Source organism: Castor canadensis, chromosome 18 (assembly GCF_047511655.1).
Source record: "Castor canadensis chromosome 18, mCasCan1.hap1v2, whole genome shotgun sequence".
NCBI classification, from domain to species: Eukaryota; Metazoa; Chordata; class Mammalia; order Rodentia; family Castoridae; genus Castor; species Castor canadensis.
Window position 1 is genome coordinate 34,713,112 of NC_133403.1, and position 23,652 is coordinate 34,736,763.

At 49.6% G+C, this 23,652-nt stretch overlaps 1 protein-coding gene across 2 annotated transcripts in view; it reads left to right on the forward strand.

The window, feature by feature from the left end:
- Positions 1–22,857, forward strand: part of Fbxo21 (F-box protein 21) — a 36,288-nt gene extending 13,431 nt beyond the window's left edge. The window contains exons 7-12 of one of the 2 annotated variants that reach the window (XM_020163666.2): positions 350–486; positions 4,528–4,707; positions 5,651–5,783; positions 11,462–11,673; positions 13,136–13,293; positions 20,557–22,857. In XM_020163666.2, coding sequence (XP_020019255.1) covers positions 350–486; positions 4,528–4,707; positions 5,651–5,783; positions 11,462–11,673; positions 13,136–13,293; positions 20,557–20,747 — 1,011 coding nt within the window. In that variant the 3' untranslated portion in view covers positions 20,748–22,857. The remainder of the gene's footprint in view (positions 1–349; positions 487–4,527; positions 4,708–5,650; positions 5,784–11,461; positions 11,674–13,135; positions 13,294–20,556) is intronic. The other variant, XM_020163667.2, reaches the window with a different exon arrangement.
- The last annotated feature ends 795 nt before the right edge of the window (positions 22,858–23,652 follow it).

Consider the following 23,652-nt stretch of genomic DNA (forward strand, 5'->3'; position numbering starts at 1 on the left):
CTTTCCCAGCACACGAAAGACCTGGGCTTCAGTCCCCAGGACCACAAGAAAACAAAAAATGAAATGCCACATTGTTCCCCATAATGTGTACTGAGTCCGGTAAACAAGATTAAGAAAGAAGGAAACGGGGAGAGGGTTGGAAAGGAGAGATGGGGGCAATATAAATCTAATCTGAATGGTCACTATGAGTCCCCCCCCATAACGAATATATCCTAATAAAAAATTTATAGTTTATTTGTTAAAGGAAAAAGCCAGCCTCGTTCTGGATGTACTGTAGAGGGCTCCTGTGAGTGTTAGGACTGACTGAGAACGGGCGGGGCTTCTCTGAACCTCTGTTTTTGCCCTTCAGGTTTTGATCCGCAGAACAGGCATCCCCATCAGCATGTCTCTTGTTTATCTGACGATTGCGCGGCAGTTGGGAGTCCCACTGGAGCCTGTCAACTTCCCGAGCCACTTCTTACTACGGTGGTGCCAAGGTGCAGAAGGGTGAGCCATCTCCGACACATGGGGACCAGTGCCGAGGGGTCAGTCCCCTGTGCTGAGGGGAAGCCTGTGTCCAGTGCTAACTTAGCTGCAACCAAACAGGCAACAGTTGAGCCAGGTGGTGATGGCATTTCTTTTCTGACTATATCGGTGTTGATGTCCTGATTGTGATACTCAACTGTAATTGTGTGAGGTGTTACCATCAGGCAGACTGGGCAAAGGCTACTTTAGGTTTTTCTGTATTTCTTTGCACCTGCATGTGAATCTGCAATTATCTCCAAGTTTCGTTTAAAAAAAAAATGAGGCAAGGACTTCAAGGTCTTGTGGCTCTTATGGTCCCTTTGTTCCAAAGTAGATGAGCTCAGCGTGTTCTTAAATTCTTACTTTCCATTCTTTCGTAAAATCTCCTTCCTCCCACACGTGGGCCTCCCACACGTGCTTGAGAGCGAGAATGAACGGTTGCAGGATAGGCATACACCCCTTTCGCAGTGTTGGTGATGAGTGAACTTTTTTATTATTTACTATTATCTTTGTGGGGCTGAGGATGGAACCCAGGGCCTTTTGCATGCTAGGCAAGTGCTCTACATCTGAGCTGCATCCAGGCCATTGTGTGTTTTTGTCATTGTTTTTGGTTATAGGGTTTTACTATGTAGTGCAGCACTGACTTAAACTCACTGTCTAGCCCAAACTGGCCTCAAATCTCCATCCTCCTGCCTCAGCCTCTTCCATTGCTGGGTGGTGTGCTTTACCACGCCCCACTGTTCCCTTTTTTTAAACCTAGTGTTTTATCAGGCAAAAGGCTCCTAATCTAGCATTTTGGTAGTTCATTGATTGGGCTTAATATCTTTGCATTAAGTATGCGACTTAGCAGAAAAAGAAGAAAAGCTGGTATCCACTATCCTGTTCTTTGAAACATTAGTTGGTACCCACAGGTGAACTGAAGAACAGTGTGATGGAAAACACCTGAGCTTTGAAGTCAGCTTGGGTCTGAACCTTGACTGAGCCTCAGTGTCTTCCTCTGTTAGATGGGGCAGATGCCTTCCATAACTTGGCTTGGAAGGTTAACAAGAGGAAATGTGGTGCCTCACCCACTTGGGAAGGTCTGTGATGCTGTACAGGAACAAGCAGTACAGTTGGCCTATGGACTTACCTCCCAATTGCAGGAGGAAAAACTGGGCACTGCTCCTCATCCCTCTCCTCCCCAGAGGGAAGCCCTGTTAGTTTGAAAGTGTTTATCCATGTGGATTTGTTAGTTCATTACATATGTGTGTTTCCTTGAAGAACTGTCTATGCTTTCCCTGTTTTCCAAATATGTGTTCCTAAAAGTGTGCCGGGCAGTTGACTTCTAGGTACTAGGACCTACTTCCATTATTAAATGACGAGAATGAGTGCAGCTCCTTCCCTTTACTCAGATGACCCATCCTGCACCTAAAATATTCCTAAACATTTACGTACTAGTCTGCCGAGGGTTTCTGCATGACACGAAGCACTTACACTGCCGATAACCATGGCACTGCCCACAGTGACTGGTTCCGTGTGAGCTTATGTATCACTTTCCCTTCTTGAGCTGCAGTGAACATATACCCTGTGGTACAGATCACATCACCAGGCAGCCGTTGGCCCAGCTGCTCAGGACACTGAGGTAGGATGATCACTTGCGCCTAGGAGTTTGATATCAGCCTAGGCAACATAGCAACACCTTGTCTTAGGTGAGAAAACTACCACCCAGGCAGGTGGCAGAAACAAACACATACAAAAAAGGACACACACAGCCTCTGTCTAAGGCTGAGTGAGCATGCAGCCCTCATCCGATCCGCAGTGGGCTGCAGCGCTCCCTGTCCTTCCCTGGATTCCTTTCTGCTCCTGCCTGGGGTTCCTCTCTCTGCGCCTGCACCGAGACTACATTGTGTCAGTCACCGTAGCTTTGTAATTCACCCTGATGCCTGGGAGGAGGAGACCCTGCCACTGAGTTCCTCACATTGCCTTGACTCTTATTGCCAGTGCCCTTTCCTACAGACTGAGAATCAGTTTGTCAAGTTCCCTAAAACCCTGCGTGGAAGTTAATTGGAAGGAACCAGGGACTGCTTCTTTCTGCTAGATTCCTAGCCAAAAGTGGGGACATTGCAGATTTCACAGTCAGTCTTTGTGAAGATAGTCCTCATCAGTGTCCTGGAAAGGGTTTACGCTTTTCTTCATCAAGCTGACATCTCCTTAGGTTTATTCTTTGTACCTTAAATTCTCACCATTACTATAAATTGTAACTTTTATATTTTCTCAGTGTTGATGGTCTATAGATACAAGTCAAATATTCAGCACTCTTGCTGAATAAATTGCTTGTATGAGTAACTTGTCAGCTCTTGGCATTTCGGTGTCAGCAGTCATAGTGTCTGCAGTTCTGTTTCTTTTTTCTACCCATATCTTATGCGTTTCTCACCTTGGCTAGGTCCATCTGAACAAAGTTGGAGAAGCCATAGTAGCCAGGCCCCATTGCCTTGGGTGCTACTTTCAGGGCAGTGCTTTCCACATTTCACTGGACATCACTGTACGGTGGGGTTAATCCAAGCACTTGCCACGTTTTAACTTAATGAGAGTAATGTGTTTTATATCTAGTCATTGCTTTTTTTTTTTTCAAAATATTTCTACCATGTGGTCATATGGTTTTTCTCTTCTAGTCTATATGTGCAGGATTTTTTTGGGGGGGGGGTGGGGTGCTAGAGATTGAACCTGAGGCCTTGTATGCCACTAAGCTATACCCCAGCCTTGAAGTAGGGTTTGTTTTTTTTTTTCTTGTGGTACTGGGGTTTGAACTTAGGGCCTCACACTTGCTAGTCAGGTACTCTACCACTTGAGCCACTCTGCCAGCCCTGTTTTGTGTTGGGATTTTTTTGAGATAGGGTCTCAAGAACTGTTTGCTCTGGGCTGCCTTCAAACCATAATCTTCCTGATCTCTGCCTCCTGAGTAGCTAGGATTACAGACATGAGCCATCATAGCAGGACTTGGAAATAGATTTTTTTGATCAACTCTTCCATCACTCTTGGGACACATCTCATTTAATCGTGTATTTTAAACACACATTGCTGAGTTTGATCTGTTCATCTTTCGTCCAGGGTTTTTTGCCTTTATTCTCACAAATGATATTGGCTTATACATTTTCATGGAAGATTTTATCCTCTTAAAAAGAGTTGAAGAGTTCCTTGTTTCTAGAATATTTATGTAAGTCTTATGTCTTGCTGAAAGTGGACCGTAAACACAAGTCAGGGAAGAAATTGACTGGGATGTTTAGCATCCAAAGAGATGATCTGCTGTGTGATTTGTATTAGGCTTAAGATCAAGATGAACCCGTTGCTCCTATGAACACCACTACCTCTGAGACAGTTGCCACCTGAACCCCTGCGTGAGCCCTCACCAAGACGGCTCTTGTCACATGACTGATGCTCAGTGCCTGGTGTGTCTGCCCCAGTGTGGGAGGGCACGGTTTGCAGGGCCCACATGATGGAATCCAGCTGTTCGACTCTCTGTGGTCTTGTGTGGGATTCCTAGCCTGAGGCAGTGCTAGGTAGAGTGGAGCCCTGCGCCCTTCTGGGGTGGAGGCCAGAACTCTTCTCAGAGAACCCAAGATGGGTGACCACTGCTAGGCTGTGGGATTAACACTGCTGCAGCCATTCCCGAGTCTTCCTCTCCCTGAGCTCTGACAGATGCCTCTTGCTGTAAGTTTTAGTTTCCTAACGAGCTCAAGAAAATGGATGACACACATCAGAGCCGTCTTAAATACCAGGGCACCGTGGTCCCAACACCGTCCAGGTTGCATTAAGAGTTGGGCTTTAAACTGGACAAGGCTGATTGTCAGTAGAATGTTTGAACCTTCAGTCTCTGATTTGAGCTACTTAGTCTGGATTTTTTTTTTTTTTTGAGACATGGTCTCACTGAGTCACACAGGCTGCCTTGAACTGGAGATCCTCTTGCCTCCCTGCGCCCAGCTTATCATAGGGATTTAAAAATAATGAATTGTTCAGCTCTCATCTGGTGTTTGGCTCTTCGGCTAGGGCAACCCTGGACATCTTTGACTACATCTACATAGATGCTTTTGGGAAGGGCAAGCAGCTGACGGTGAAGGAGTGTGAGTACCTGATCGGCCAGCATGTGACGGCAGCTCTGTACGGCGTGGTCAACGTGAAGAAGGTGCTGCAGCGCATGGTGGGCAACCTGCTGAGCCTGGGCAAGCGGTGAGTCGGGTCCCCCCGCGGGCGCCGCCCAGCTCTGCAGCCTTGACTGTTGCCAGAGCAGAGCGGTGCAGAAACCATCCCTGGAAAGCGAGTGGTCCTGAGGCACACTGCCTGCACTGCTGACTGTGCAAGCTTAGGCCTTTCTTTGAGATCCTCTCTTCATAATGCTGAAGGCATTCTCCAGGGCAAGGTTATCTTACGCAGGCAGAGATTATTTTTTAGAGGCAGGATGTCCTCATGTGCAAGTGCTTTCTGTCACTTAGATATAAGAAGACAGACAGAAATAGGAAATTGTCTTGCTTTGGGTACCAGGAAATTTGTCCTGAGAAAATAGAGCATTGTAGGTTGTATGTTACAGTAATAGCTTTCTACCTGGCAACAGAATTCTTTTTTTCTTTTTGTTTGTTTGTAGACTTTATTTTTTAGAGCAAGTATAGGTCAACGGCAAAATTGGGGAGAATGTTGAGAGAGTTCCCGTATACCTGCTGTCTCTTTGCAGACACCGCCTTCTCTACTGTCACCGTCCCTCACCAAAGTCCTCTGCACAAGCAATCCACCTACATTGACACATCTTTATCACTCCAGGCTCATAGTTTGCATTATGGTTCACTCTGTGGGTTTGGACAGATAACTGCCATGCACCCACTGCAAGAATGTTGTACAGGGGCGTCTCATTGCCCTGAACAGGATCCGGTGCTCGTCATCGTTCGTTCTTAATCACTACAGAGTTACTGAGATGGCTAGCAATGAAGACACTTAGGAGTTTCATTTAGTGCTAGATTTATACTTATACTTATTTATACTTGTGTGTTTTCGACTCTTTTGGAATAGGACATATCAGAATCGGTATGGGATTTGTCAGTTACTTTTAAAATCTGCTCTTGGGAAAGGGAGTTCTTGGCTAAAAAGCAAATAGGACAAGACCTATGTGATCTTCCCCTAGGGAAGGCATCGACCAGTCGTACCAACTGCTCAGAGACTCATTGGACCTCTATCTGGCCATGTACCCCGACCAGGTGCAGCTCCTGCTCCTCCAAGCCAGACTCTACTTCCACCTGGGGATCTGGCCAGAGAAGGTAATTATTTTACTTTGATGCTTTGTCCTTTTCTTAGAGAGGAAAGTTCTAGATTGAAAGATGGCCGTCACAAGTTCATCCTTGTATTAACAACTTGTTACAAGTCTTTGAGTCCTGACAACCAGTTTTTTTCCATCTCCACTTGTTCTTAGGAATGCTGGTTCTACTGCTGGATTGCTTGTTGTCTTTGGGCCATTCCTAAGCACATGGGCCTCTGCCCTGCCCTTCACCCACCGCTGCCCCTGCCCCGGGATTGTGTCCTGGGTCTCTTGCACTGGGCAGGGAGAACTGTGCCGTAACAGTTAAGCTGGCCGTGAATAAACCCCTCTGTGACGGGAAGGCCAGGTCTTAGGTGGTCATGGGTGCCGTTGTGAAAACCTTGACTCTGTGTGGTTCCACTCGAATGGCCTTAGTTTTGTCATAGCCCCCTGAGGCCAGCAGCAAATGCTGTGAGAAGGCCCATGTTGAGACCAGAACTGGTCTTGGGCAAGTTGGGGACCAGGGACACATGGGCCAGTGTGTGTAATAGTGCCAGAGCCACAGCACATTCCGTTCCTGCCCTCTCTGTTCCCCAGAAAAACGTCAGTGACCATTTTGTTTGTTTAGAGCAGTGTGGTGAGGGGTTTTAATTCTGACCTCTCACTGGGATGTTGCCCAGGTTACAAGACAGGTAAAATCTTTCTGGAGAAAAGTTAAGTTATCCACAACTTTACATTGTTTAGATTTACATTGTCTGATTAGGTCACAGCTTTAAAGATCTAAGTAGTTCTAAGAATGCATCAGGGGAACTCCCAAGCTCCCAGCTTAAGGAAAGATGAAAAGAGGCTGTCCACAGACTGTCATGTCCTTGAGTGTCCATGTAAGGTGGTGGGAGACTCGGTTCTGCCCAGTTACCACTTCCTTCCTATAGCTCACTTGTCTAGGATTTAGTCATCTGTTCCTATTTATTTATTTATTTATTTACTTATTTATTGGCAGTACTGGGGTTTGAACTTGGGGCCTTGTACTTTCGAGGCAGGCGCTTTACTATTTGAGCCACACCTCCAGTTACTCCTTTATTTTTGATTCAAGGTGTACCTAGTTCCACTCGCTCTTTACTTTAGATTTGTTAAGAGATTTCACAATTGTCCGAGAAGTGCAGAGCAAACATTCTTTAAATGTAAATTCTGTAGATAGTACAGGTCATGATGTCCCCTTTGTGAAGGAAAATTCTTCAGAAGCTCTGGTGTGCTTACCTTCTTCAGGCAGCTCATTGCAGTGCACACTTCACACTCCCTGCAGGGAATGGCCTTGGCCTCCGCAGAGCCGTCCACCCGCCCTGCTGCCCAGCAGGCATCCCTAAAGCAGCTCCAGAACTGCTCCACACACAGCCTTTGCTGTCCAACATGGGCTGCTGGGCGGAGCAGCAGGACACTGTCCTTATGTGAACATAGGAAAGAAGGGGGCACGTACCCAGTGCACCCGGGACCCCTCTCAGTGCACAGACCCAGTCAGGGAGGCGACCCACCAAGACATGAAGGGGACTGGGATTCCCAGCAAGGAAGAACTCAGGCGATGCCCAAGTCGTTCAAGAAGGCTCCTCTCCAGAGGAGGGCTTGAGCCCATCTCACAGGGCAGGGGAATGGGCCATAGGTGGCAGGAGCAGCCTGTGCAGGGCAGAGGCAGGAGGGCACCATCTGCAGAGCCAGCCTGCTGAGGGCATGTGTGCATCTGTGTGGGCATACATGTGTATATATTAAAATTTGCAGGGTTCAGATGAGCTTTTTGAGGTTTTGGCCTTGCTCTGTAGAAGGGACCTGTTCCTGGGCTGGAAAGACTTGATGCCATGCTTTACTGAGTTCCATTGGGAAGTGCAGCCTTGGTCACTACAGGAAGCCAGCCACTGTGACTGTGGCAGGCACAGAGAGTACCGGACGGTCGGTCGTGTGTTTAGAAGTCCCTGACTTTCCAGACACCACCTATCCTCTCAGCAGCCCTATGGGGTAGATAGCATTTTTATTTCTGCCGTTTTACAAGGTAACAGGCAGGACGAAGTTAGGTAACTTGCCAAGGTCCTCTGTGTATATAGGCAGCTCCAGCATAAAGGACTCCAACCCTGACTGGACCAGACCCGCTCCATGTATTGCCCTGGGGCGGGGGGTTTGTCGTGCCAAGGTGAGACTTATCTGAAGAAGCCAACAGACAGGCTCTTGCTGCTGAGAGCCACATCCTATTTTGGTATATTTTATCTTTCCCTGTGTTTCTGCATTTTAGCAGGAAGGGCCTGCTCCAGTTTCCAAGGCAAGCCCTTCTTCCATATTGAATGCCCCACTGGCACTTGCCTGCAACCACCTCTCTGCTCCCTGCCCAGCTGGCATTGTCACACTGTCCCTGACCACACTGTGCATTAGCTGCCCGCCTGTCTCTCCTCCCATACACATCCCAGAACACAGGGATTCACTCCCAGCCCTCCAGGCATCGTTCTGCCAAGGAAAACAGTGATCCCATTGTTCAGACTGTTCTTGTGATGGCTTAACCCAGCAGATGCTCTTCTTATCTGTCCTCGCTACTGGCTGCTCCCTTCCATGCTCAGTTCCCCGAGCCCCGTGTGCTCTGGTTCCCAGGTGCTTGCTGGTTCCTTGTCATCCATCTCTTGCAGTGCTCCACTCTGGGGTGGGCTCCAGCCTTCCTGTATTATGCAGCTTTCCCGGGGTGGCTTCCCTTCTTCTTGCTTCTCTTAACACCTGTGTGTGAATAGTTCCTGGATTGTGAGGCTCTAAGGCCCATAAGACTGGGCCACACCCCACTAGGCTCATCTCCCCCAGGAAGGCTATCTATCAGTCAGTGGAGATGTCCTCCATCTTGGATTTGGACTCAGGGTCCTGCTTGAGACCCTTCAAGCCTGTTTTATATGCAGTAGCCAAAGTCATCTTGATAAAATGCCACTGCTTAAGCCTCTCTATGTGCACACTCCCCTCTGCTTCCAGGTGAGACTTGTGCACTGCAGGGTGGCTCATGGGTTCTCAGTGGACCAGTCTGCTCACTTGACCAGCCATCACCATCTCTTGAGTGGTCACCTGGTGTTTGGCTGGACTGACTGTGGCCTCGTCCTCTCTACCCCTCCCATGCTGCAATCACCCTGCCTGTGCCACACCCCTGCCAAATAGATGCACTGTAGCTTCTCCGTCCTGGGTCCTGGGAGCCGTCCCACCCCACAGGGTCTTGCCCTTCACAGGAGCTGCTCTGAGGCTGTGTCCTCCTTCGCCAGTGGACCATGTTCTCTGAGAACAGGAACCATACCTCTGCTTCTTGCTGGAGCTATTCTCTATGAGTCTTGGCACAGAACATTTGTTAATGAATAAGAAATGACTGAAGTTCATTAGATACAGAAAAGGAGACTCCAAGAGAAGATCCAGATTTCTGGCACTGTATCACTGCAGAAATGAATGTTGGGGAATGGGCCTGCGTGGGGTCAGGAGGTGTAAGGCGAGTCCATTGCACTCCTGATCTGGCCTGACCATGAGGTGCAGGGGTTCTACAGCCTTTGGCAGGGGCTTCTGGTGTCATCATCTACTCACTGAAGCCCACAGACAGGAGGGAGTCAAGAAAACAGCCAAGATCTTGAGAGGCTCTGTAGAGGAGTGAGGTTTGGGGCCGAGCAGGACACAGCAGGACCCTGCTCCATAGGTCTGTTCTGCAGAGTTCCACTGGGCCTGCTTGTGTACTGGCCTCTGGCTAGCTACCAGCCACACAGCAAAGAACAATAGTTAGGTCCAAGACGGAGCCTCGAGGGTTTACCGTCAGCCCTCCAGCAGAAGGTCGCTACGCCCTGGATGCGAGGAAATGCGTCCTGGCAGGATCATTTCCAAAAGTTGTGGGTGCTTGGGGCTTCAGGCCCAGACCATTTGGAGTTCTGGTTTGCTTTTGTTTTTTGAGACAGGGTCTTGTTTTGTTGCCCCAGCTGGCCTGGACCTCTGAATCCTCCTGCCTCAGCCTCCTAAGTCTAGAATCACAGGTGTGTTCCACCATGCCAAGTCAAGACCTAGAGTGTTTGGTTAGAGATAGTGGATGCCCCCAGTCAGCACTGTCCTTTGCCAACACGCCAGGCTCCATGTCACACTGTCTTCTCTACCTCTGCGCTTGCCCTCCCCTCCTCCCCCTGCTCCCTGTCTGCTGGGAAGGGAGGGGCCATGTGTGTACACAGGCACACGAGGACAGCCACTGTCAGCACAGCGAACGGGCTCACTGCTGAGTAGGATGCTGCAAAGGACAAGTGACATTAGTTTCCCAGTGGAGGTGGGAAGTGGATGGACATTGGCCATCAGTGATTCTTATTCCAGCTGGGTTATTTGAAACTTTGCACCGTGGTAATTAAAATGTCTGTGTTGTTGCCATGGTACAATGCTGGTTGAGACCTCAGCTTGACAGACTCACGGCGCAGCTTCTCACCATGTGTTCTTACTCTGCTACCTCAGGCAGCTTATTTAACCTCACTAAGCCTGATTCCTCTTCTGGAAGCAAGCAGTGGCTCCTTAGCACAGTGCCCAGCCACGAATAAAGTAGTGGCATTCACATAAGGAAGCACTGAGATCCTGAAACAGGATTAGGATTTTTATTGTTGCTAGGCAGGTGCTCTACCACTTGAGCCATGTCGCAGCCTTTTTGCTTTGTTTTTCAGACAGGGGCTCTCGTTTTTTCTTAGGCCAGCCTGGATCACAATCCTCCTATTAATGCTTGCTGCATAGTTGGAATGACAGGCATATACCACTGTGCCCAGCTGTTGACAGGGATGAGGCCATAGCTAACTTGTTGCCTCAGCTGTCCCGAACCTCAATCCTAGGATACAAGTCTGAGCCACTGTGCCTGACTCAGAGGTTTAGAATGGTAGTATCTTATGTTGCGTGAAACTAGTTGTCAGAACACCTTGACAGGCTCAGTCGTATTAAGAAATAGGAAGGGGGCAGTGATTAATCATTTGATAAGTGAAAAAAGTTCAGGTGGTCAGTTTGACAGATCTGGGCCTAGATCAGAGGTTGCCTTTGCTACTAAAGCAGGCTGCAATTTGGGACCCAGTTGTAAGGACAGACTTGTCAGAGACCTGTTCTGTGCTGTAAGCTTCACGGGTAGTAAATGGACGTGTGTGTGTGTGTGTTAGACTTTGCTTGAATGTTCATTTTTCTGTAAAGGCATTGTAGGCAGTAGAAAGGCTGTGACCATGGGTCAGATAGTCCTGCTACTACCCCCTGCCAGTCTTAGCTCTACAGAGACTTGCTTCTCCCCCTGCCCACTTAAATACTGAATGCATCGCATTGTGAGTTAAGATACTGATGTGGTGGGCAGGACTCCAGATCCCTGAGGGGCGTATGAAATTGTAAACCAGGAATTCATCCTTCAATGCCTTTCTTAGTGATCCTTCCTGCCCTAGCCAGCACTGAGGGAGTTTGTGGACACATCTTCTTTGTCCTGGTTAAAGCATCGTAGGGTTTCCCCCTCTCCGTGCATGAGTGGCAGAGCAAAATAGTTTGCCTGATTGGGTGTTGAGACATTCCTGCAGTTCCCTTGCTGGCCCAGAGCATTCCGCCTTTCAGAGAGTGTGCCTGGTCACACGTGCCCCTTCCCAGCCTTTGTCAGGTTATGTAGGTAGGTCTCGATCCCACGCTGTGGAAAAGAAAAGGCCTAGCGAAAATATTATCTCCTAGTCTTTCTGTCTTGTCTTGAAGGTGCTTGACATCCTCCAGCACATCCAAACCCTCGACCCCGGGCAGCACGGGGCGGTGGGCTACCTGGTGCAGCACACTCTCGAGCACATTGAGCGCAAGAAGGAGGAGGTAGGCGTGGAGGTTAAGCTGCGCTCCGATGACAAGCACAGAGATGTCTGCTACGCCATTGGGCTCATTATGAAGCACAAGAGGTAAGTGCCTGGGTTTCCCGGGACACCGCGGAGGAGGAGCTGACTCAGCTGCAGCTGGGCATTTTTGGCCACTTATCCACCAAGAGCTCAGCCTAGAAAAGACAAGTGGGCCTAAAGAGAAAAGAAAGACCTGCACCTCTTTGTTTTGAAGCAATGCAGTTAGTGAGAGCTAATGCTTTAGGCTGGCTGACCCTTCTCTGTGCAGGCGGATGGGAGCCTCTCTGAGCAGAGCTTGGTCTCTGTGATCCTCATCGCTCTTCTCTTCCCCTTTCATCTCTGCCTGTGGAGTCTGCGTCGTGGGCAGGGATTTCTTGAGCTGTAGGTCAGCTCATGGTCTGTTCACTAGACAAAATTAAATTGTCCATAGCAATGGTGCTGACTCAGTCTACCAGCCAGCGAGGGGCTGGGGCTGCTGTTCTCACCAAGTGCCGTTGCCAGCCCTTCAAAAGCGTGTTTGCATGGTGACCGGCACATGGCTCCACACTATGGTTTATTTTACACTTCCCCAGCTCCTGCTCAGGCTGAGGTGCTTTCCGCATGGTTATGGGCGTTCAGGCTTGCTTTGGTGAAACGCTGCTTCCAGTATTTTCCCTTTTCTGTTTCCTTACCCGTCTTCCTCAATGACTTGTAGTTGTGCCTTATTCTCTTTGCCAGTCTCTGTGAGCATAAGTCGAAAATCTCTTCCTGGTTTTTGGCTCTGTTTTCATTCTCTTAGTGTGTTCTTTTTTTAAAACTTTATTATGGAAATTCCCAAATGTGTAAGAGTAGAGAGATGAGCATAGGGAACAGGACGTTGTATAATCCAGCTCCAGCAGTTAACATCCTGGGTTCATCTTTACTGCTTCTTCTTCACCCTCACACCCTCCTCCCTAGATGAACTGAAGCAAATCCGGTGTCTCAGCTATTTCCCAGTGTGTCTCTGTAAAATGAGGACTATTTCCCTAATACCAATACATTTACCGTCTTTTTGTCACATCTAGGAAAGCAAGTAATTCCTTAATCTATCCTTTATCTAGCCAGAGCTATGCTTTTCCAGTTGATATCATGAAAGAGAGTCCGTTGGTCTCTTAGTTTTAATGCTGTCCAGTTAGTTGGTCTTCCTTCATGGGTTGTGCTTCCCTCTTCTAGCTTCTTTCTTCCCCGTCTTGAGTCATGAAGCTGCTGACGCTGAAGCTGTGCATTGTGCGTAGTTGATTTTGGTGTGGTGTGACAGTCCAGGTCCTGGGGACCTTTTCGTTTGGATGACCCACGCTCCCTTGGCTCACTGTTGAAGTGCATTCCTTCTCAAACGAAGAGCTGTGTTGACAGTAAGAGTTTGTGGAGAGGAGCAGGAGCGGCTTGAGAGACGATCAGATGGGAATTGAGGCAGCTTGAGAGAAGCCGAGCCATTTTTTCTATTCCACAGTGGAGTGGCTGTGTCGGGGCCTCAGAGACCTGACCAGTGTCCTCTTGTGCTCGTTAGGTATGGCTATAACTGTGTTATCTACGGCTGGGACCCCACCTGCATGATGGGACACGAGTGGATCCGGAACATGAATGTGCACAGCTTGCCTCACGGCCACCATCAGCCTTTCTACAATGTGCTGGTGGAGGACGGGTCCTGCAGATATGCAGCCCAAGGTAAGTTGCTCGCTGTTCACACTTCGTGTCCAGGGTCACCAGAATGTTCATAGGTGGCTGTCGTCCCCTGGCCAACCTCATTAGGACTGTTACTCAGCTAAACCTTGTGGGCAGGTACTGGTGCAGCCACACCAAGAGTTAGACAGACAGACACACAAACCGAATCTCTTCCAGCACTGTGGCGGATCTGTGACCTGAGTGGCCGCTGCATATGCCAATCAAATTCCTAATAGTCCTGCCTCCAGGACCTGTGCATTCTGGTCCCTAGACCTGCTATGCCTTCCCAGAGTCGCCCTCTTGTGGCCACTTGTGGGAACTGAGCCCTCAGGCCCTGAGTCAGCAACACCGACACACACAGACACATACACAGACACACACACACACACCACACACAGACACACACACACATACAGACACAGACACACACACACAGACACACACACATACAGACACACACATACAGACAGACACACACACACACACACTTTGGTGTAGGTGTTTGGCAGACTTGAGGTGGAGACCAGATGGCCGTCAGTGTCAGTCTGCCTTTCTTTTCCCTATTGAATTTTACTTGGTTAATAGGTTGGATTAATGCCTTGCACATTAATCAGGCATGCACATTAATTTCATAAGGTGTTTTTTTTTTTTTCCCTGAGGTGCTGGAGATTGAACCCAGGGTTGTGCATGCAAGGCAAGCACTGTATCACTGAAGGGCATCCCAACACTTGACATTGATTTTTTTGAGTAAAACGGACCATGGATGCCAGCATGGTGACAGGCGCATTCCAGCATTTGCCTAGCAGACCTGAGCACATGGCGTTCTGGTCATCTCCATTTTAACTTACAGATAGGAGTTTGAAGCCAGGAGCTTGGCAGAGAGCCTCGCCCTCACCCGCCAGGCCCCACTTCTCATATCTAGTCTGAAACACCAGGGTTGCCCCATCTAAACACAGTCAGAGAAATACTGAGAGCATCCAGTGTCAGAGGTTCCCAGAAGGCCGGGAAAGTTCACAGCGATTCTTGTTTAATCAACAGAGGAGTGTCTGTGATGCAGGTCACTTAGCCAGCAGTGGTAGGCTGGCAGGGTGTGAGGGGTCCAGTGTGCTCCTGTGTGCAGCCAAAGCCACACCAGATACGAAACTTCTGAGGCTGTGTCAAATAAAAAATCACACTAACAATCTCCAAAACTCAAAAAGTGGTTTGAATGTTTGCCGGGCCATCTGGTGCCTACTGTGGGGGACAGTGGGTGTTTGGGGAACACAGGAGGCCCCGGCATGCATGGCATTACCGAAAGCCCACTGTGCAAGTCTAGTATGAAGACCTTCAGTATTTGGTATTTGAGTGTCTGGAAACTTCTCTGTTGACTTGGATATGGGCCTTTTGGAATAGGTAAAAGTGAGTATTTGATCTCAGGTGTTCTGAATTCCTGTCAGAGATTCAGGAACTTACGTCTCATCACATCTGAGTGAGCGTGCATGTAAGGTTTGTGGTCATCGCACTGAGCAACTTCTGCCCAGGTGTCGGTTTTACTGTCTCTAAAGTGGAGATTGAGCAAGGTGCGTGACTGATGGCAGTAGTAGTGTTTTGAAGATCCTGAGGAGCTTTCCTGCGCTGTGTTCTTTTCTGTCTCCTCTGCCAGCCATCTTCCACTCAGGGCCTCTGTGTGTCTTGGGGACCGTGGTGTGCTGGCTGCAGGGTGCAGAAGTGGAGAGCTGTTCCTTCCCACACTGCTGGCACTCAAGGACTCCTCAGGCTCGTCTCACCGCAGGGCTTGTTAACCATTTAACTCTTGGGGCCATGGTTCTACCTCGGGCTCTTCCCAGCCCCATGGCCACCTCCCACAGTCCCTAGACATTGGCCTGTGAAGGCCTCTCAAAATCCTAAATGTTTCTCACTAAACTCCCTGTTGTGCCCCCTCCCCCCAGCCTGCTTCTGTATGTCCCACCTTAGCATGGCCCCCCTTGGGGACCCACCGGTCCTCCTCCTTGTCTCCGCACCCTCATCATGCATCCAGCATGTTCACGCACAGCTCAGTCTCCTGCACGCCTCTCAGGCCCATTCCTGACTGCTGGCCTCACACTTCTCATCTCTCCTGTTGAGCTTTTCCCATGGGCAGCTGCCCCAGGCCTGCCACCCCATCCACACTCCTCCATAGGGCATTTCCTAAACTGAGGCCACTTGTGGCCTTCTTGCTGCAGTCCCTCCCTGCAGCCTCACCTCTGTCCCTGTCTGCCCTGCTCCAGTCCACTTACGCAGCTGTTCCTTAAACTCAGCAGTCTTGCTCACTGCCAGACCTTCACACATGTGGCTGCCCAGCAAATAGGTGGTTTGGCTTAATGTGTCACTTCCTCCCAGGAGCTTTGCCCAGCCCTGCCCTGTGCATCCCCAAGCACCTGTCCTTCCAGGCTGAGCAGCATCAGGAGCTGTGGTGTGGCTGCCTGGTCCACTCAAAGTGTGTCCCAGTGGCTGGGGGAAGGGAGCCTGTGTCAGAGAAGTGCCAAAGAGTGAAATGAGTGGAAAGAGTGCAGAATGAGTGAGAGGCTCAACTGCGTTGAGAGATTTTCAAAAGGGGGAAGTGGTTGAAAGAGTGTATCAGATATCTTTCTGTCCACATTCCATGATTCAACAGGTAACACTGACTGTGTTTATCCGCAGGTAGATTGGGTCTGTTTGCTCTCCCATCTGAAGGAATGTTGAGGTTTCATGACCCAAGAATAAGGACATCCCTCTTCTACATTGCTCTGGTCACGGTATCACACTTGCCAAATAGCAGCATTTCATAATTCCCAGTGTCAGTCAGTATTCAGATCTCCCGTTGCCATAAAAAGAATTTTGAGAGTTTTGTTATTGTTTGGAAACCAGGATCTAGCCAGGACTGGTGCACTGCATTTGGCTTTTATCTGCCTCAGTCAAGCAGGTCCTCATTTGTCCTTGTCCCCATTTGTCATGACTTTTTTTTCTTTTTGTAGTACTGAGGTTTGAAGTGACTGACGTTTTGGAGAGTCCAGGCCAAGCGGTTGTCTTAGAAAGTGTCTTGATGTTCTGGGTTTGTTTGTGTGTTGGCTGTACACTGGAAGCAGGTCTGAGTCTTGGTTAGGGCAGGGTAAACATGTTGCCAGTGAAGCTCCTGATAGATGCTGTGTGCGTCTGTGTCCCCATACGTGTCCCATCCCCTGTGTGCTGAGTTTGACCGAGACAGCAACTTGCTGAGGGACGATTTCCCTTTCCGGGAAACTCACAGGGCCTGCTGTGGCATCCTGTGACTGTCTTATCCCAGCGACCTGTGATGTTGTGGTCTGTCCTAGCCCTGTTGGAGGTCCCTGCCTAAACCCTTACAGAACTGTGGCCAGTGAATCTATGCTGCTCCACTCTCTGTTCTGCGAACAAGAGCCTGCCTCCCCCGCTTCTCTCCTGTCCCCAGCCTACTGGAGAGTCCTGGGTTTTCACTTCACTGTATTGTAGTCACTTGGGACAATTTTATGCTCATAGTCACCCTTATTTAGTTGGTGAGAGACCTAGAGAAGCTCGATTTTAAAACATTTCTTTAGGTGTGGCTTTGAATGTTTCTGGGTTAATTTGTTTGCAAACTTTTCTTGATGTAAATTTTCAACCTTTGGCTCTGGTGATCGTATCACCCTGGTTGAAACCCATTAATACTGCATTAATTACTAGCCCTAAACAGAGAGGAGAGAGAACTGCAGCCCACAGACACACATGCCAGGGGACAGCCATCTTTCCTGAGATTCCACCTGAGCGGCATCTCGTGTTTCTCACTTACTCCCACGAGTGGGCGTGCGTTAGCACTTTCTTGGCACTGGGTGGAAGACTTGTGGCTGTGGTCCCAATGTCCATGTTGGCGTCTTAGACACCATGGAAGATGAACGTCATGAATGCTTGGGCTGAGTCAGCCAGTACTGAAAGTCGGGAGTTAAGTCCCACACGAAAACCTGGTTCTGAAATGTTCATAACAGTAATGGGCCTGGTAGGGTGATTGGCGCATGCTCCGCCCTCGCCATGCTACCTCCCTTTCTGGATTTGTCTTAAGCTGCCGTATTATAACCCCACGCAGATAGCGCGTGAGGGTGTCGGGTAGTCCCCACCCGGGTGGGTGTGAAGTGACACAGCCACTTGAGGAAGCAGTGTGCCGCTCTCTTTGTGACAGAAACTCGAGGAGCTCAAGGGTTCATTCTCTTCCAGCGGAGCAGCTTCACCCCATGGTCCCGTGACTAGAAACACATTCACACAGAGACCCATGGAGACTCTTGGTCCCTTGTGAAAATTGCAAAGCAGTGGTCATGGATCAGTAGGCGCCTGCACAGTGGGTATCTGCCCAGACTATGAAATAGTAAGTTGTGACAAGCCGCTGTGGTAACTGCTCAGAGACCAGGCTTACAAATAAGCACGAGAAAGAAAACACTGTCATATGTGCAGGATGCCTGTAGACTAGGACGCACCCTCCTGGGCCCCTCACGAGGGAGGGGACAGGGCCAGGCCCACAGGACTGCAGGCTGTGCTGCACAGTATACACTCATGGATGGTTGGGAAGTGGAGAATTTTACATAAAACAGGAACCCTTTCTGTGAAGATTCAAGGGAGTCCAGAAATACTTCTCAGGGTTTTCCAGATGTTTCCGCGCTCCTTACTCGTCTCCTTCTCAACTGAGTCACGTTTCTTACATGTGACGCCCCTCGTAAAGCCTGTGTTGAACACCTTGCTTGATGTCCCCATCACTTGCGATGCTTTGTCCCCTCCCCTCTTGCTCTGTGGCAAACAAGCCTTTGCAACACACCCAGTTCCCTGGCTCCCCCTCACTTGCACTGTCATTCACCTATCAGCATCTTCCCAGGGCTCTTCCTGAACTTCAGAAAGCCTCTTGTTTGGAGCCCACATTCAGAATTCTAAGCTTCCTGGTCATGGTCCTGGCCCTGGTCCTGACAGGTCCGTGGCATGGACCTGAGTTTTCCCTCCCGCCCGAACAGGGTGCTTCTTCAGCACACCTGGGGCAAGGGGGCTGCACTGCAGTGGTCACGGAAGTGTCTTCTGCACAGGGTCTTGCCTGAGCACTGTTGCCACTTGGTGGCACTTGGCGGCCATCATCCTTTGAGGGGAGTCCTGGTGTGCAGAATGTTGAGTGGGACATTGACCCACTCACTGCAAGCTGGTGACCCCCAGTTCTGAGTGCCAAAAATGTCTCCAGACTTGGCCACATGTCCCTTTGGGGGTAGGAGAGCCCCCAGTAGAGCACCGGCACACTACACAAGCTGGCCCCAGAGCAGGGTTCACATTTCCTGCTGGGAATATAGTGTTTTAAATATCTGTCCTGCCTGCTGGTGACAGGCACTGGGCCCTTTGCACAGAGGATATTTTATCTCTTGTGGTATCCTAGCTTCTCTTGCTCCCTTCAGTGTTTCTGTGCAACTTGGGAAAGTCCAGGGAGGGGCCCTGGCAGCATGGGGCTCTCAGCAGCTGACCTGGTCACCCATAGGCCATGGCTACCTCCCAACAGACCCTGGAGGACAACATAACTAACTGGACTGAGAGGGAGGTGGCAGCAAGGGGGGAGGGCAGCAAAGGGCATTTCCAGTCAGTGGTGTTTCGAAGCATTTGTTGGTGGTAGGGTTTTTTTGCATTTATTGATTCCACCCCCTCCCCCCCCAGTTCCAGCATTTAGAAATGTAAAACATAGCTCACTGGAACCATCTACAGTGCTGTCATGGCAGAGGAGAGAGAGAGCAGGCAAGCCGGCCACCCATAGGTCCCAGGTGACTGCCCTGTTCTCTCCTGGTAGGGACTGCTGTGCCTTTCCCACTCCTGTGACCTGGACTTGGTCCATATTTAACAAAACAAATAGATGGGATTATACCACACTCCGCCTCTTCCCAGGAACTAACATCAGGGGAAGTCAGGGCTTTCCAAAAATCCGTGTATTTCCCTGTGTGCTCTGGGAGTTCCAGGCCTCCGTGTGCCAGGCCTTGTGGCTACCCTGTGAGCGTTGCCTGTCGGTGGCCTTGACCAGGAGCTCAGTCGGGTTAATTCAGAGGCTGGGCTGTGCAGAGAGGGGCTGCATATTGAGCAGACAGGCCTGGGGGTGGGGGTGGGGGCGGAAGCAGGATTCTGCCCAGGTCAGCTCCCTCCTGGAGTGGGTCATGCGGGATGTGGCTGGGCATCTGAGCCACGGTGGCCCTAGTCTGTGTGTCCACTGAGGACGGTGCTGTGAGGCACTGGCCATTCACTAGGCCTGTGCATAAGCTACATTGCAGATTTTTTCAGATTTGAGGCACATGGAAGACTTTAGTCTTTTGCATGCCCTGCCTGTAAGGCCTCTCTCTTACTCCATTTTTACTCTTTTTGGCAGTACTGGGGTTCAGCCCATGCCTCCCACTTGCTAGGCAGGCGTTCCACCACTCCATCAGTCCTTTTTGCCTTAGTTATTTTTCAGGTACAGTCTCATATTTTTGTCCAGGCTAGCCTGGACTGTGAGCCTGCTATTTATGCTTCCCATGTAGCTGAGATGCGTATGCCACCATGCCAGGCTTGTTGGTTAAGATGAGGTCTTGCTAGCTTTTTCCCAGACTGGCGCCCAAGATCCTCCTGATCTCTGCCTCCCAAGTTGCTGGGATTGCGGGTGTGCACCACTGCTCCCAGCCTGTTACTCCTTTTTAAAGTCTTATTTTCTGTTCCTTTGTCTAGTGGCAAAGCAGGGGGAGGAGGCAGAGTGGCCTTCTTGGTGTGTGCAGGGGTTAGCAGTGCAGGGAGCAGCTTGCTGTGCGTTGCCTCAGTGGACCTCACCAGAGCCCTGGGAGGCAGCTGCTCATTCAGGGAAGTACGTGACCGGTGGGAAGATGGCCCCAGGTGGACAAGCACGGCTTGTGTGGCGGCTGCTCTCAGTAGACGGTGTTGCAGTTCCCAGTCTTGTACCCAAGTGATGGGTGGCTTCTGCAGCTGTTGATGAACCGGCAGGTGGCCGTTGTCTGCCCGCTCTGGCAGGTGGCTGTCAGGTCACCTGGTGGGGTGTTCCCAGCTGGCTAGTCCTGAGAGGCTCCGTACACTATAGGAAGCTGTTCCTGTGGAACCGTTGGGGCACCGGGGCCACCATCCTTCCCTCTGTCCCTCCCCACCTTTCTCCTCCCTGCATACCGTTAAGCTCTGGCCTTCCCTCCTCCTCCCGCTCAGAACTCTGGTGAGGGTGGTGGAGGGTCTCTGGGGAGAAGCCTGTAGGTGTTGAAATGTTAACAGGACGTCCGTTTACTACTCTGCCAACAGAAAACCTGGAATATAACGTGGAGCCTCAAGAAATCTCGCACCCCGACGTTGGACGCTATTTCTCAGAGTTCACGGGCGCACATTACATCCCAAACGCAGAGCTGGAGCTTCGGTACCCGGAGGACCTGCAGTTTGTCTATGAAACAGCGCACAACATTTACAGTGCAAAGAAAGAGAACGTAGACGAGTAGTCTAGTAGAGGACACTGTCCCTTTGCTGCTGCTGCTGCTACCTTCCAAGAGAACGGGGTCCTGGGTCCTGCCGGACCCTGCCACCACCAGGAGCCACTTCACCAGCAGCGGGCTGCCTCCCCCGTCTGAGCGACGTGCGCTCTCCTCCGGCCACAAAGACAATGTTGCTCTCCGCTACACTAGTGATGAACTTGAAAGGCACTGTGTTCAGTGGCATGGCTTGTCTGCTTGTCCTGTGGTGACAGTTTGTGATACTGTCTTCATGAGTCTCACAGTTGACACTGTTCCTCTTAGCCACCTTCCGTCCTTTTGTCTGTCTGCATTTGTCTCAGAACATTTCATTGGCTGAACAGATGGTCACACATTTGCAATAATTTCTTTCTGATTTCTCTGTGGACCGCGTGCAAGCCGGGAGCAGGACCTGGTGTCTTTGTGGCCTGGTGTTAGCTGTGCGTTCAGAGGTGAGGCTCTGTGGCGCCATCTTGGTCTTGGTGGCGTCTTCACCACAAAGCCATTAGCAAGCTAATGGAATCAGTCACTACAATTTGATTTTTGCTGATACATGAAACACAGTTTTCAGGTGTACCTCTTTTTTGTTTTTTAATTTAAGTTGGGAGAATGACAGTCTTCTCTTATATTTCTCTCAGATTTATGCACAGTTCTATAAATCGTGAGTTTTCTATTTTATTACATAAGTTCTGTGAGAAAATGCATAATAATGGCCTTTAAAGTGGAGTGCTCTACCTTCATCTGCTACTCCTTTCTTTAAAATGACTACTTTCTTTCAGTCTTAAAAATCTCCAGTGTCATGAGTAGATCTTAAGTCAGTGATAGGTTCCTTTTTGTAATGATGCATACACATCTGATATTCAAATATTTGCTCTTAGAAATCCTATTCTCTGGTCTCCAGAGACCAAATAATGGGGTTTTTGTTTTTCAAATCAACAAAAACTAATGAACTTTAATTTAAAAAAGACATTTCATGTCCCTCGTTATTCCTGAGAGCCACTTCTAGACCCTTTTCAATGTAGTGGGGTAGAAGGAAATAAATGTCTTTAATTTTTAAGAGTGTTGGACTCGTGGGAAAGGAGTTGTGCATGTGAGCTGCCTCTTCAGGCCAAGGATGTAGCTTGTCCTTGTGTCATGGGGAGGCCTGGTGTCAGGCACCTGGCTTCTTTTCCATGCTCTTAAGAACTGACTGGGAGGGGACTGAGTTTAGCAGCCCTGGGGCATCCTCCTCACCACCTGCCAGTTCTCAGGCAAGGGTAGCTTGTCATCACCAGTAGAAGCCACCCTGTGGGTCAGCACCTGGCTACTCTGCTCTTCGCCAAACAGCTGCCCTAGGAAGCCTCGTGTCTCCATTTGCATGCATTGTTCTTGCACCGCTCTCTCACTTTGGAGGTCCTGGGGTGAGGAGGTTTGGGGAGCAGGTGAAGACAGTTAGGCAGTTACTAGAGAGAGGAGGCTTTGGCCACCGCTCCTTCCAGCCTGGATCAACTGTAGTCCAGTGTCTGTGTTCCTCATCAGTCAAGTCCACGTCAGAAGATTTGAACTTAAACTTGGAAATGTGACCACTCACAATACCTGGCCTGCCTGAGGTTGCGGGGATTCTACACTACTCTTATTTAAGGTAAAACTTAGCTGATATGGAATTCACGTTACGAGATGCATTGTAAGAAACTGATGCATGCTGAGTTATGGTCATTGGTTTTCTGGTTTGATTTCCTTTTTACTTAGAGTGACATCAGAGCCAAGAAAGATGGTTTCCCTATGACCCAGCTGTAAATATGTATCTAGCCTGTTTTTAAACGTGTTCCTTCATGAATGCTTCATTTGGCTGCAGGAAGCCGGTACCACCTGTGTACGTTGGTTTTGGGCACTTTATATTTTTCTAAAACTGTGTTTTGGATCCTGTACTCTAATAAATCATAAGTTTCTTTTTAAAATTTTTCCCAAAAGTTTTCTCCATTTTAAAAAGCCCTCTTCTAAAAGTAGAGCTTCACAGAGTTAAAATATTAACTATTTGGATAAAGAACTTTCTTTCCTCTTCAAATGAATGCCCAGGGATTTTTGTACAATGATTAATAAATGGAACTTACCAGAGAACACACGCAAATGGCCTGCCCGATTCCATTTCAGAACCAAAAAGCCATGCTGAGAGAGATGGTCTCTGTCTGTCTCGACCTGAACGAGGGCACTTGCTCCGAGTCTCTCACCGTGAGTGAGTGACCAGCGTCCCTATTCGCTGTGACCGCCTGCAGGACATTCAGGTCTGAGCTCCTGTGGCTTTGAGAGTATCAGGTTGTCAGGCAAAGATTGCACCTCTTAATTGTGTGAAAAGACACATTGCAGAGGGAGAGCCACCAAGGCTGATGGCTGTCCTTGTCACTCTTCACCTGAGCTGCTGTGCTGTGGGCAGCGAGTGCAGGACGCCAAGTCCCCAGTGCACTGTGCTGTGCTGACTGCTTGTGATGCGAAGACACAAGTTAGGACCACACAGAGTCCAGTGGCATCCTATGGCAGTGTTCCTCCCAGTCCCCCAGCTGTGATGGGGACTTCCCAGAGGAGACCATGGAGGGTCGCAGCAGCCTGTCAGTAGGCCTAGGGTTCTGCATCTCCCCACACACACCATCGGGGTTCAGCGTTTGCGGGCACTTGGAGAACCGGTCTCGGGGAGACACAAGGTGCCCACACCGTCAGACCAGTTTGCAGTGTGCCCTGCTTGCAGACTGTACCCACCCGATGAGATTTTGAAAAGTTGCTGTCGGCCTGCTCCACTGGCCACCTTAGCTGAGTCCAGCCTACGGGCAGCACCAGCTTTAGGTATTAAACTGAGCCAGGCAACCATGTCCCAGGGGTTCCTTCAGCCACTTTCAGGTCCCTCTGCCGTAAAGGGAAACTTTTT